A 13,305-nucleotide genomic window follows, 5' to 3' on the forward strand; every position below is an offset into this window, starting at 1 on the left:
TTCAACCTCCAAACAAGATCAGAACAGCCATAATTAAAGTATTGGCCCAAATCAATTAATTATTCTAGAAGATTTACTTTTTTACAACTGAAGCAATGAACTTCGATCCTCCTTGCCTGTCTCCTCTACTTTCCTGCCTCAGGTTTGCTGTCTTACACAGCCAGAAGGCCTTATTAGGTTAGCTAGCTGGATACCTAAGGGAGTTCACATTTCCCTTTTACTCTTGTATTCACCCTAGATCTTACATAGAAGTGTCTGGAACTTCTCAAAGTATTTTTAAAAATTCAAGGGCAAATCCAGAAACTTTTAGAAATTCACAATCTTACAGCAAAAAATAAATTTATTTTGAAATTGTAAGTCAAGTTATATATGCATTGTCTTCTTATTTTATATATTAATACAGTTTTTAGATTTTTATGATGAGCTGTCCCAGTTCTTTGAAGAGAATTGTACAGCCAATTAAATTATGTAAACAAAAACTGCTGCAATTAAAGCTCTTTTCACCTTATTGACTTCATCTTAGCTATGGGCATTTACCTTGTAAGAGTCAGTAAGGAAAAACATTCTTTTTACAACAGCATTTTACTTGTGAGATTTGCTCTAAGCATATTATATTTACCAAGTACTCTCACTTGCTGAGCTTTCCTACTGATATGGTTTAGATCTGTGTCCACACTCAAATCTCATGTTAAACTGTATTCACCAATGTTGGAGGTATGGCTTGGTGGGTGGTGATTGGATCAAGGGAGTGGATCCTTCAGAAATGGTTTAGCAGCATCTCCCCCTTGCTACTGTATAGTGAGTTCTCATGAGATCTGGTTGTTTAAAAGTGTGTGGCACCTCCCCTCTCCCTTTCTCCTGCTCTGGCCATATGAAGATGGCTGCTCTGCCTTTGCCTTCTGCCATGAGTTAAAACTCCCTAATGCCTCCCCAACAATGCTTCCTGTACAGCATGCAAAACCATGAGCCAATTAAACCTCTTTTCTTTATAAATTAACCAATCTCAGGCACTTCTTTTTAGCAATGTGAGAATGGACTAACACAACTAATCTTTTAAAAGATTTTTCTGATTTACTTTCATCTGGAGATCCTCAGAATACTTAGAAGTTCCCTTTTTATCATGAAAATTAATCAATGTGCCTCATATTTATCAGAATGGTGTAGTAGAAATAATGCCTGGGGTTTGAGCCTCACTTCTATAATTGAGTAGCTGTTTGAAGTCAGGCAAGTTATTTAACCTCTTTGTGCTTCAATCTCCTCATTTATCTGTATTTATAGGGCATGGATGATAAACGTATTTCAGAATTTTTGCAAAGTATACATGAAATATGTGTCAAGTGTCCAGCACAGTGCTTGGTGCCCTCTCCTGTATCCTATTCACATTCTTTAATGTCTGTACCTCCCTAACAACCCTGGGGGACTTCATATCTAGGGAAATGAAAAGTGACTTCTTTTCTCTTCACAAAAAGTCTGGGGACTTCGAGATGGAATCGACCCTACAGGCTATTTATACCATAATTACTTTTCTGCATTAACGTCAGAGAAACCTTCTGACTAGGAGTTTTAGCACAAATAACTCAACAAGAATGTATACAATTAGAGGGGAAATAGACTTATGCTAACAGTACTAAATGTTCACGCAATGAGAGTGTTTAGTTTACTGCAATCTGTGGGGCTGCAGATACATGCCATTGAAAATAACCAAAGCACAATGAAAATAGTAATGCCACACTATTTTTTAAGTTCATTCATTTATGTATTGATTTGCTCTCTTTTTCTCTAGACAATGTCCTTTGGAATTTCTAGGCTATAGCTTGTTTTGTAATCTTAAAAGGTGAAGAGAGACAGAGGAAAAGGGCAAATGGAGAGTGACTGCTAATGGGTTTCCGTTTTCTTTTAGAAATGATAAAAATGTTTTGGAATTATACAGTGGTGATAGTTGCACAACTTCATGAATGTACCAAAAACCACTGAATTGTATATTTTTAAAAAGGTGTATGTTATAATATATAAATTATATCTCAATTTGAAAAAACAAATAAAAGAATAATAATTTCAGTTGTGTGACCAATATAAAATAGAACCAATAAAAAACAGGAGTGTTACTACTGAAACAACATGCAATAAAATGATTGTAAAGAATGCTATCAACTTCTAGATACCCAAGTATGAACTATTTTCTTTGTGGGTGTATTGCAAAATATTTACAATAAAAAATCCTGCTTTGCAGTTATATATTTTACAAATTCTTATTGAAAACCATGAATTCAAATATCTGTAGCGTAAATATCTAAAAGCTCAAGTACTCTTATAATTCCTAGTGATAAGCTTTCTGATTTCATTTTCTTGGAGTAAAAACTTCAGGATCCACCCAGAACACCACCCCAAATTTCCTGTCATCTTGTTCTATCTTCTATTTATAAATTGTTTTGCACCTCAAAAGCAAAAACATCTAAAACTGTACAACTCTTTTTCGTTTTTGTATCCTCTTAGGAGCTTGAAAAGTAGTTGGTGTCGATGACACCCTTAAACAAAGCTAAATAACTATTTGCTCTGAATTGATGCTCAGTTTTGGAGAGATGATTATTTTGCCTCTTTCCCTCTCTCTTTGGTGAGGGATTGTTCTCTCTAATCTCCAACTTGGAGAGTTTGTCTAATCAATCAAAGCAGAGCTTGAATTACTTTTAGGCTACCTGGGTAGGGAATTCACTATAGATTCATCAACAATAGTAATATTTCAAATAATATATCAACAGAATGGGCTGACTAGCAGGAAAACAGGGTTCAGAGAGGCAAAACTGTTGAGAGAATGGCTTGGAGGATTTGTCAATCTGGCAACTAGAATGATAATCCCTGACAGAAATTTCCCAGAGCTAAAGTAAAATAGGTTCCCAGTTACCAGCTTTCCTGATCTGATTGCAAATTTACCAAGCCAGATTTATCTTGTTTCTTAATATTGGGATGGAAATGAAGAGGGTGCTTTAGATAAGGAACACAATCTTTGTGGTCACTGGAAAGTAGTATATTTCTATTGCAAAATAATAAATTAGCAATAAAAGTACTATATCAGTTTTGGGAGAATTTAATTGACAGGAACCATTACTGAGAGCCTGCGTTTCCTAAGAAAGTTCAATATCTAGATATAAAGCTCAAGGACCAAAGTCCACCTTAACAATTTGTTGGTCCACTGCCCTATTAAAGTTCTAATCTGACAACATATCCCCAAAACATCCCCATCGCCTATCAATGGTGTTTAAATATTGTCAAGACAACATGTTGTTTTGGCCAATTTAGTCAATTGGCCATTTTGGATAATTTAGTCAAGCTATTCAATGTAGACATATCAGTGAGTGGAAATGTGAAATCATTTAGCTGATATTTGAAATATAAACAAAAAATACAGATAATTTTTATTTACAATTTTTCCACCGGTTGGGTTACACAGCATTTGAGATGCTCTTTGATGGAACTAGGGCACCTTTTTCAAGCTTCTAGTCTGAACATGGTGCTCAGAAATGAAGGTGTCTTTGGGGCAAAGGGAAATTAGAACTCTCTCGTCTCCTTATGTTCTTGGGAGCAGATTCAGCTGGAAGCAACTGGTCTCAAGAATGTACTGAGTCAGACATCCATCATTCATCTTACTACCTCAATTCCACCTTAACTTACTTAATAGTTCTCTCTGTCACATTTCATGTGATGCATACCCAAACAGTTTGATGCAAATAATCACTCATTTTGGGCATTGTGACATTTCACAGAGAGTTACCCTCCTTTTAAGACCCCCAGGTTAGGAAAAGACCAGTGACAATTAAAGCAAGGCTTCTCTTTGGGTAAGTAAATTAAAGAAAGATTGGTATAAAGTATGTATGTGGCTGTATGGGTGTGAATGGTGTGTGTGTGTGTGTGTGTGTGTGTGTGTGTTGAAGTTGAGAGAAGTGGCAATGATATTGGCACTTAGTGAGGTGGCTGGGGTTGGGGAAAGTTAAAATGAGTCCAAAAGACCTAGATTAGAAAGGAAAACCCATATAAATTAAAATCATTTCATAATATGTACTGCTAATCTTCGCCTCTATAACCAGGGCACGTATGTCCAGAATTTTTGCTCATTTTTGCATTTACGTATTTCTTTTCTCCTTTGAAATTTCATCTGTGTGTTTGGGTGGAGGTGAGGGGGCAGATAAAATTTTTCTGAACCCTATAACCTTCTAGCAGAAGAAGAATTCCTCTCAAGAACATGTACTTTTTTATTTTAGTCCTTTAAAATTTACTGTTAAGTAATCTCACAATAAACAACAGGTATTCATTAGAAAAATTAATTTAATGTGATTTACTATTGTTTAATTTTGCCAGGTCAGCTGCACTTGTCCTGCAGAGCTGCATAATTTATTCAAATGACCTGAAACTTTTTAAGTAAGTCTACTGGCAGAAAAATTATTCCCTACCCTCAGGAGAATGAACTTTTTGTGTTTTACTGCTTCCCAGGACTGATATTTATTTGACTCTCAAGTGTATTTACATTGTTGGCTTAACTTGGAGTTCTTTGCTGAATCAATAATATACAGTATTTCTTTCTTCAAGTGGTGTCAATGTTATTGCTATTCCTTTTATAAGCTTTTCTCCTTAATTCTCTGCAGTTATAAAATTTTTCTTTGACTTGTCTAAAAATTTACTCCTAAGATTATGAAGAAGCAGAATAAATGGCCCTTTAATCTTCTGGGAAATACGTGCCTCTTTAAACTTTATTTACGTCAGAATTTACTGTAATGAAGGACAAAAGCTCTAGACAAGGTCCCCTGCTCTTTGGGGGTGTTCAAGGCTAGGTTTTCTGGAGATAAGCCTGTAGTTTGTTTTCATAGTTTTATAGCTCACCTCCTGGCTGTTTCTTTGCAAGGGGCATAAGCGGGGACTAGAAAAAGAGCAGGGTGAGAATGTGACCAATGGTAACAACTCAGGAGGCCCTGGCCTGGAAAAATCCCCTTTATGTGGCAAAGACAAACATTTGAAACGGAGGGAGAAACCAGGTTTAAACGAGTGAAAACAGTTTTCATCTCAGCTTTCCTGCACATATGTGCCCGCTCATCTGTTTCCGAATCATGTTTTCCATCATTTCAATAGAGCCCCAGACTCAACTTAATCTGTCCAGAGAATAGGAAACAAATATTTGGAGATTTAGTAAAATGGTGCAGACATATATTAGGGACATTTTGACAATGTACAAACCGTTTACCAAAAGAAACTTTATGATGGCCTATGCAAACTTTTGAATCCTACTGTATTTTTGATACAATGATAACTTCTTCTCACTGGTCTCATCTGCCTGTGTGCTACAGTATTGACTTCAATATTAATGGAGAAACAGACAACTATCAAAAGCCATGTGCTTTGTCTCATGCCATTTGCAATTTTGTCTTCTGTCATCAGTGCTGACTTCTTGTTCTGCTGAACTCCATACTTAGGTGTCCAGCTACTTTCTCAGAGCCTGCTCTCATTGTTTACCTGTGGCCTGCAGCATGGACAGGTACATTCTTACTGCTTATCTGAAAAATATGATCCATAAAAATAATTTGAAACTTTTTGCTCATTTAAGTGTTCTGGGTTCTCTGGTTTTCTGTACTAACTATAGAAAGCTACCTAGTCACAAGTTTGTCCTTCCTGTGGTCTCCATTTGGGCAATAAAATTAAGAAAAATGCTTTTCCCCACATAACACATCTTGCAATTCTTTCCCCCTTCTTTGATGCTTTTGTAATAGCTTACGAACGGTCAGTGATTTTTTGTAAATGCCACGTTTCCTTTTTGCCAAGACAAAGAGTGAGACTAAGGGACCATCTAGTGCTTCCTCTTGTGGTATACAGTCTAAGCAGAGTGAGTTCTGATATTAATTTCCTTTGATTTAAATGCAAGTGTCTTCATTTAATAGCTGTGTGACCTCAGAAAAGTTATTAAAGTCTATGAGTTCTAGTTTCATGATTTGTAAAGCGGGGGCTAAAATGAATAGCCTGTAATAGCACCTACTATATGCTAGGCATGATTTTAAGTACTTTAAATATATTAGCTCATTTAATTTCCATTAGCTTATTTAAAATTCCTACTCTATGATGTAGGTAATTTATATCATTCTCATTTCTCAGATGAGAAAACTGAGACATGAAGAAGGAAAGTAATTTGGCCAAGGTCAGAATTAGTAAGTGGTAGAGCTGAGTTTGTAAAACCAGGTAGCTGGATCCGGGGGCTATGTACTAACCAGTGTGCTATATTGCTTCTTGATTAAATTATTGAGGATAAATAACTTATCACAGTGTTGGGCACATAACATTTATTGTCAGCTACTATTACCACTACCATTATCTGTTCTTACCTTTCTTCATTTTGTCACTCTTGCTTCTATTGGATTGGTTGTGTAGTTTATTGTTCGCATTGCCACAAGAAAACAGTAGCAACAGTGATCTAGCTTGAAATAACCACCTAATCCTTCTTCACTTTGTGTGCTTTGTATTTAAACTACGAATATGACAGAGACCTATAAAAGGATGACTAAATCTCTTTTCCATCACATAAAAATAATATATATTCCTGCAATCTCCAACCCTTCAGCAACAAGCCAACAAAAACTGCATAAAGTGAAGGAGACATTTTAGAAGTTGTAGAATTCAAGTAAAATTGCTACCATTCTTTAATAAACAGAAGTAAAAATTTTAGAAAGTAATGAAGGTTGGAAAAGATGATAAACAAAGACTGCTATTATAATAAATTTCCTAGTCTCTACTCACTAATATCTTTTAAAATGCCAATATCAGGAAAAAAGGAAGAGAAAATTCTGTAAATAATTATTATATTCTTCACTTAAAGTAAGCCACTGAATTCAAAATTCTCTAACACATTTGTGGAAACTTCATTTTTCTTGTTTGAGATTTATTTGAATGAGCTGTTATGATTGGAGACAGTGAGAATTTCAGATTAATGTTTTGCAGACAAAAAAAAAACAACTCTCTGGAAAGCTGGCAAGTGTTCATAAGTCAGCCCTAGAATTATGTAGGTTGAAGGCTCCCAGTGGACAGACCAAACATATAAGAAGGAAACCAGAGATCTGGTGCTATTACGTCCCAGCGTCTGAGAGAACAAGTAAGCACAGAATTCAAAGCATTCTGTAGCCTGGATTTTTAAGGTAAGTATGAGCAATTTATGTACACTTTACTTGGAAAGTAGAAAATACATTAAATGAAATTTTCTTTTTATGGATTAACTTCTGATTTTCCAGTATTTTAACACTGTATTTTACAAAACTCCTGAATTATTCAGCTGCTGTTTCTCTTACAGGAGCACATTTAGGCACTAAGCAAGCTGATTTATGATAACTGCTTTAAACTTCAACAACCAGTAAGTCTTCAAGTGGGATTTATTATTGATTCTTTTATGTTAATTTGTTAGGTCAAAAGAAAAAGCTTTAGACAAAAACAAAAGTTTTGCTCTTTATTAGGAGGTTCTTTGGTTATTACAGTTTTAATTGGGTAGTTTATTTGTATGTATTTTGAAACTAAATAATGTTTCCTTAGTATGCTTACCTTTAGCTATTTTTTTTGTTTTAAAATAATGTTTCTAGTGAAAAAAATCACAAAAGCATGAACACTGTGACATTTGAGAGCAATGGCTACTTAGCTCTGTTAAACTGAAAAGAGAGCAAAAGAGAAATAAGACTATATCATGATTAATCATTGATGTTCAATTCTCATTTCATTGAGCAATCTAAACTACTTCTACTTGAACCTAAAATAGGTTTGGCTATTTTTTCCTTATCTGATTTAGTTGAAAATGGATTGTTTATATACTAAATAGACTAAAATTAGATACCTATATCTAAAACTAATAATCTCTATTAAAAGGAGAAGACTTTTAGAAATATAAATATACTTCATAACTTCTTCAATATATTATCATAAAAACAATAGAGAAGTAAAACTAAAGGAATTATTTTTAACTAGTAAAGACAAACCATGATTCCCCATCACAGTGTGTTTCTTTGGCATATTCTCTTTTAGTTTTTATATGCTAATTTTCTCCATTGCTTACATTACTTATATTTTCCATAGCTATAATAATTTGTATGTAATTAGTTACTTGTATAGAGCATTTCTCTATGCAATAGCAGGCAGCATTGTGGTTTCTAGAAAGTATACAAATAGAGATATATACTCAAGTGTTTTTGAAAAATTAACTTTTCTTTTTTCTGGGTTTTTTATATTTTTCATACATTTCTTACCCTGACTAATCTTTTGAAATATTAATTTTCTTTAAACCTTTCAAAAACATCATAGAAAAAATGGGCAAAAGGTATTTTTATTCAGAACTTTCAATCTGAAATGTCTTACTTTTTGCCACTATTAAGAAAAGTATTTCTCCTTTTTCAAGAGGTAAAATCCATTCTTGTTTTACAAGGCATGGCTCTGTTTCATAATGTTTTCTATAATCACTCACTTCTTTTTTGCTTTTGACAAACTTTCAAAATGCTAACGATTCAAGGATGTCCTCAGCTCTGTACGTGTTCTAAGAGTTCTATTTTTTTTTTCTCCACAGAAGGCATAAGCATTAGGAGCTGCTGACATCTCAATATGAAGGGCAACTTCACCCTTGCCACCACTGGAAAAAATATTACCAGCAGTCTTTACTTCGGGCTTGTGAACATCTCTGGCAACAATGAGTCTACCTTGAACTGTTCACATAAACCATCAGATAAGCATTTAGATGCAATTCCTATTCTCTACTACATTATATTTGTAATTGGATTTCTGGTCAATACTGTTGTGGTTACACTGTTTTGTTGTCAAAAAGGTCCGAAAAAGGTTTCTAGCATTTATATCTTCAACCTTGCTGTGGCTGACTTACTCCTTTTGTCTACTCTTCCTCTCTGGGCAACCTATTATTCTTATAGATACGACTGGCTCTTCGGACCTGTGATGTGCAAAGTTTTTGGTTCTTTTCTTACCCTGAACATGTTTGCAAGCATTTTTTTTATCACCTGTATGAGTGTTGACAGGTACCAATCTGTCATCTACCCCTTTCTGTCTCAAAGAAGGAATCCCTGGCAAGCATCTTATATAGTTCCCCTTGTTTGGTGTTTGGCCTGTTTGTCCTCATTGCCAACATTTTATTTCCGAGATGTCAGAACCATTGAATACTTAGGAGTGAATGCTTGTATTATGGCTTTCCCACCTGAGAAATATGCCCAATGGTCAGCTGGGATTGCCTTAATGAAAAATGTCCTTGGTTTTATTATCCCTTTAATATTCATAGCAACATGCTATTTTGGAATCAGAAAACACTTACTGAAGACGAATAGCTATGGGAAGAACAGGATAACCCGTGACCAAGTCCTGAAGATGGCAGCTGCTGTTGTTCTGGCCTTCATCATTTGCTGGCTTCCCTTCCATGTTCTGACCTTCCTGGATGCTCTGGCCTGGATGGATGTCATTAATAGCTGTGAAGTTATAGCAGTCATTGACCTGGCACTTCCTTTTGCCATCCTCCTGGGATTCACCAACAGCTGCGTTAATCCATTTCTCTATTGTTTTGTTGGAAACCGGTTCCAACAGAAGCTCCGCAGTGTGTTTAGGGTTCCAATTACTTGGCTCCAAGAGAAGAGAGATAGCATGTCTTGCTGGAAAAGCAGTTCTCTTAGAGAAATGGAGACCTTTGTGTCTTAAATCTGAGAGCAGAATGCATGTAATCAACATGGCTACTTGCTTTGAGGCCCACCAGCATTATTTTTAAATGGTTTTAATAAAATAAAATTTCCTTTAATCTAATGTTTTCTCAATCTTCTGAAACCAAATGTAGCTGTTTTATCATCCAGTGACTTTCAGGAATTGTCCATTGTTTTTCTGATATGTTTGTGCAAGATTGTCGTTGGTGAGACATAGTCACAACCTAGAAGTAAATGGTGATATATCTCAAATTGTAATTAATAGTAGATTGTGACTGATTATTTGGGGTTTCAGATTTCTCTTTGAAACATTCTTGTGTTTCATAGTAGGATTTTATATTCATTTTAATCAGACTTTCCTCTTGAACCAGGACCAGTCTTTCAACTCATTGCATCATTTACATTGTAAGAGAGATGAGCACTTCTAAGTTGAGTATAATAGATTAGTACTAGATTATTCAGGCTTTAGGCATATGCTTCTTACTTTTAAAAAGCTGTAAATTATATTCCTCTTGCATTTCACTTGAGTGTAGGTTTAGATTAAATCTATAACTTCATATTGAGTAGGTCTAGGAATATAGATTAAATCATACTCCTACATTTTAGCTTATTTTTACAGTTATAGAAAGTAAAATGTACTGTAACATAGAATTGCAATCAATAATATTTGTATGTTCACTAAATTCTGAATAAGCATTTGTTAAAAAACTTTGTATTCCTTTTAATAATTGTTTAAAGGGTTCTATTTTCTCTAATGATTTTTTGAAATCAATAACTAAACAGTGTGTATTGTTATAAAATGTAAAGGTCACTTTTTACATCATTGACCTTCTAGATGATGTGGTGTTTTGATATATAGGGAATTGATTTGATTTTTATTATTAATGCTTTAGTTCTGGGTTGTTTCTCAAAATATCTGGGTGGCTTTTTTTAAACTCTTTAATTTGAAATAAACCCTTAACTAGCATAGAAAATGGTATCCAGAATGGAATTTTGCTACCTGGGGTCTGGGTGGTGGCAAAGAGACCCACTCAATTACACGTTTGTTACCAAGCAAGGAACCTGTCAGGGCAGTGCAATGTGACTTTGAAAATATATACATGGGGGTAGTTTTAACCTAATCTATAAATACTGTTTGTTCCAGAACCTGTATGATTCTGTGGAGCTATTTTAAATCGATTGCAGGTCTAGATATCTCCTTCTCAATGCTATTAAAGCTCCTACATTAGAGGAATGCCTGAAACTGAGTTACCTAAATTTTACTTAAAGTATGAATATTAATTTTAAAAGTTTGACACTTCATTCTGTATCAGCCCTGTATAATAACAGATTTCTTAGTATATTCCTCTGAGGTAGGTCTAAATACTGATATCTGAGGTAGAACTAATGTTTTAGGGGCTCAGCATCTCTGCCAGGTTCCAGGGTTATAGACAGAAGAATCCTCTCATACTACTTTCTGGAAAAGTCCTAATTTCATGTAATCATTGTATTTTCAATGAAAAAAACAGTTAAATGTATAACCAACTATGATGTCATGTTTTAAACAATTTTGTAAAACATCTCATATAAATAAAATTTGTAATTGACAGAGCATGTGTGCTTAAAAAAAAAAATTAACTACTTTCCAGTATATATTCTTACCTTCACTTGTATCTGTATCCTCCATTTTATCTCTACTGATACTGCTTAGTTTTAGCTCTGATTATTACTCACCTGACCTCTTGCCATACTATTCAAGTCTTCCTCTCTTGAGTATTCAGCCATAATTTCCTATTAGCTATGAAAGCAAAATCTAACTTTCTCTGAGTCTGCAAGACCTTGGGAGATGTGATTCTTCCTAGTCTCTTTAGACTTTTTCTCTCTGTCACCGCTCTTCAAACCCTATGCTTAAGCACCAAAAAATGACTTCATGCCTTTTAAAGCCTAATGCCCTTTCATGCCTCTCTGCTGTTGTTTACACAACTCTGTCTTCCTAAACACCCCTCCAATCATTCTCACCTCCTCAGGGCCTCACATTCAATTGATGAAAACCTGCTCAACTTTCAACATTCAGCTCATGCTATTTCCTCTACTATAATAATTATTATTATACTAATTATAATACTACATCCCTAGAATTTCCCTTAATGAATAGAATTGTTTCTCTAGTTTTTGGGATTTTAAGCCTGATTTCTGCTTTTATAGAGGCCCAAGATTGAACCCTGAGTAGCAGCCTCCAAATGGTTTTTCTTGGGACTAAGAAGGAATGCCAGTTGAGAGGATGGTACAAGAATGTGTGAACTCTTGCTTTAGGAATGTATGTTCAAAGGTATACTTGTCCGCTTTCTCTCTGAAGATGTAAATTTCAGGTAAGCTTCTCAGATAACAAAGGAAACTACTTTTCTTCTCATTCGGCCACTTTTCAAGGTATTACCTAATCTCCTTTCTTTGTCATGATCCTACCTTTTCTCAACTCATCCAACACAATGCCTGGAAAGCACATTACAACAACAATAGCTATTATTAGATGAACATTATGTGTCAAGCAATATTATATATGCATTATCCCATTTTATTCTAAAAGTTACTCAAGGATTATTATTTTACAAATAAGGAAATTGAGGCACAGATGAGTCCTGACTAATATTTAAATTTGGTTCTGCCAGATGAATCAGGCAGTATCAATTATGCGATTTAGTACTTTAAATTTAAATTATAGGCTACCAAGCAGATATATCAGACAGTCTTACACACTCCTTCCACCTTCATCTTAAAGCTAGTACTTGAGCATCCCTAACCTCAGTAATACAATTGCTTCTGGGCAGGCGGTAGGTATATTTGCACTTATTAAGAAAAAGACAGGAGGCAGATGGATGAGGCTTCCTCCCTTGTTCTTCACTGCCCTTTCCTTGTATTCCATACTGTATGGAACCACATAAAGTCACCACTATCCCCTGTTGCCCCCTCTATCCTATACACAAAGCAAGACAGATACTTCAAACGTTTCCTTTAAGGAGCAAACATGTTAATATGAAATTTAGCTCTTTGAAATGAGATTATATAGTGTTACCAGAGAAATTTATCTCTTGCATCTTGCAGAAGTAATGTGTATTTTTATTATGGAAAAGTAAATATTAATTATTTCCACATTTTATAGACCTAAATCAGATCTACTAAATAGATTGTTTTGCAAAATATCTTTTTTTCCAGACTCTTTGAGGCATGCATCAAAATCAAAAGCAAATCTGAAAGTAAGCAAATTATATTTTGACTTTTTTTCCTTCTTTCCCCACACAGGGATCTGAGGGTGGGAAACTGCCTGGAAACTACCATATCAACAAGAGAAAACTCCAAACTTGACAAGATGAGTTAACACATAAGATGCCTCAAGCAAGAAAGGGTTGAGGGTTGAGGCAATAAAGAAAACAGAACACTTATTTTGTTAATTTTCACATAAACTATAACAGCAGTGATAATTTATACAAAATAACAGAAATTCATAAATTATCACCAAAAATAATTATTTCACCTGCAAAAGACCAGTGGTCCAGAGATTAGTTAACTAGCTTACTCCATACACACACCTACAAAGGGATAGCACCCTGAAAAATAAATTCTTTCTTTTTGAACT

The 13,305-nt window shown here is 34.8% G+C and overlaps 1 protein-coding gene across 2 annotated transcripts; it reads left to right on the forward strand.

Annotated features, from left to right (window-relative positions):
* The first annotated feature begins 6,978 nt into the window (after nucleotides 1-6,978).
* AGTR2 (angiotensin II receptor type 2) lies at nucleotides 6,979-11,280 on the forward strand. 2 transcript variants are annotated; one of them, XM_032258319.1, is made up of 3 exons: nucleotides 6,979-7,163; nucleotides 7,316-7,375; nucleotides 8,570-11,280. In XM_032258319.1, exon 3 carries the CDS (start codon nucleotides 8,605-8,607, stop codon nucleotides 9,694-9,696), a length of 1,092 nt encoding a protein of 363 aa, XP_032114210.1. In that variant the 5' UTR covers nucleotides 6,979-7,163; nucleotides 7,316-7,375; nucleotides 8,570-8,604; the 3' UTR covers nucleotides 9,697-11,280. The 2 variants fall into 2 exon arrangements, with proteins under 2 accessions (XP_032114210.1, XP_032114209.1); XM_032258318.1 differs by lacking the exon at nucleotides 7,316-7,375 and having other exon boundaries at nucleotides 6,980-7,163.
* Nucleotides 11,281-13,305: the final 2,025 nt, after the last annotated feature.

This window comes from Sapajus apella, unplaced genomic scaffold (genome assembly GCF_009761245.1).
Source record: "Sapajus apella isolate SASKATOON/1434 unplaced genomic scaffold, GSC_monkey_1.0 scaffold102, whole genome shotgun sequence".
NCBI classification, from domain to species: Eukaryota; Metazoa; Chordata; class Mammalia; order Primates; family Cebidae; genus Sapajus; species Sapajus apella.

What these genes read in the sequence shown, in the direction of transcription:
- AGTR2 (XM_032258319.1), top strand. Translation starts at nt 8,605, where the DNA reads ATGAAGGGCAACTTCACCCTTGCCACCACTGGAAAAAATATTACCAGC.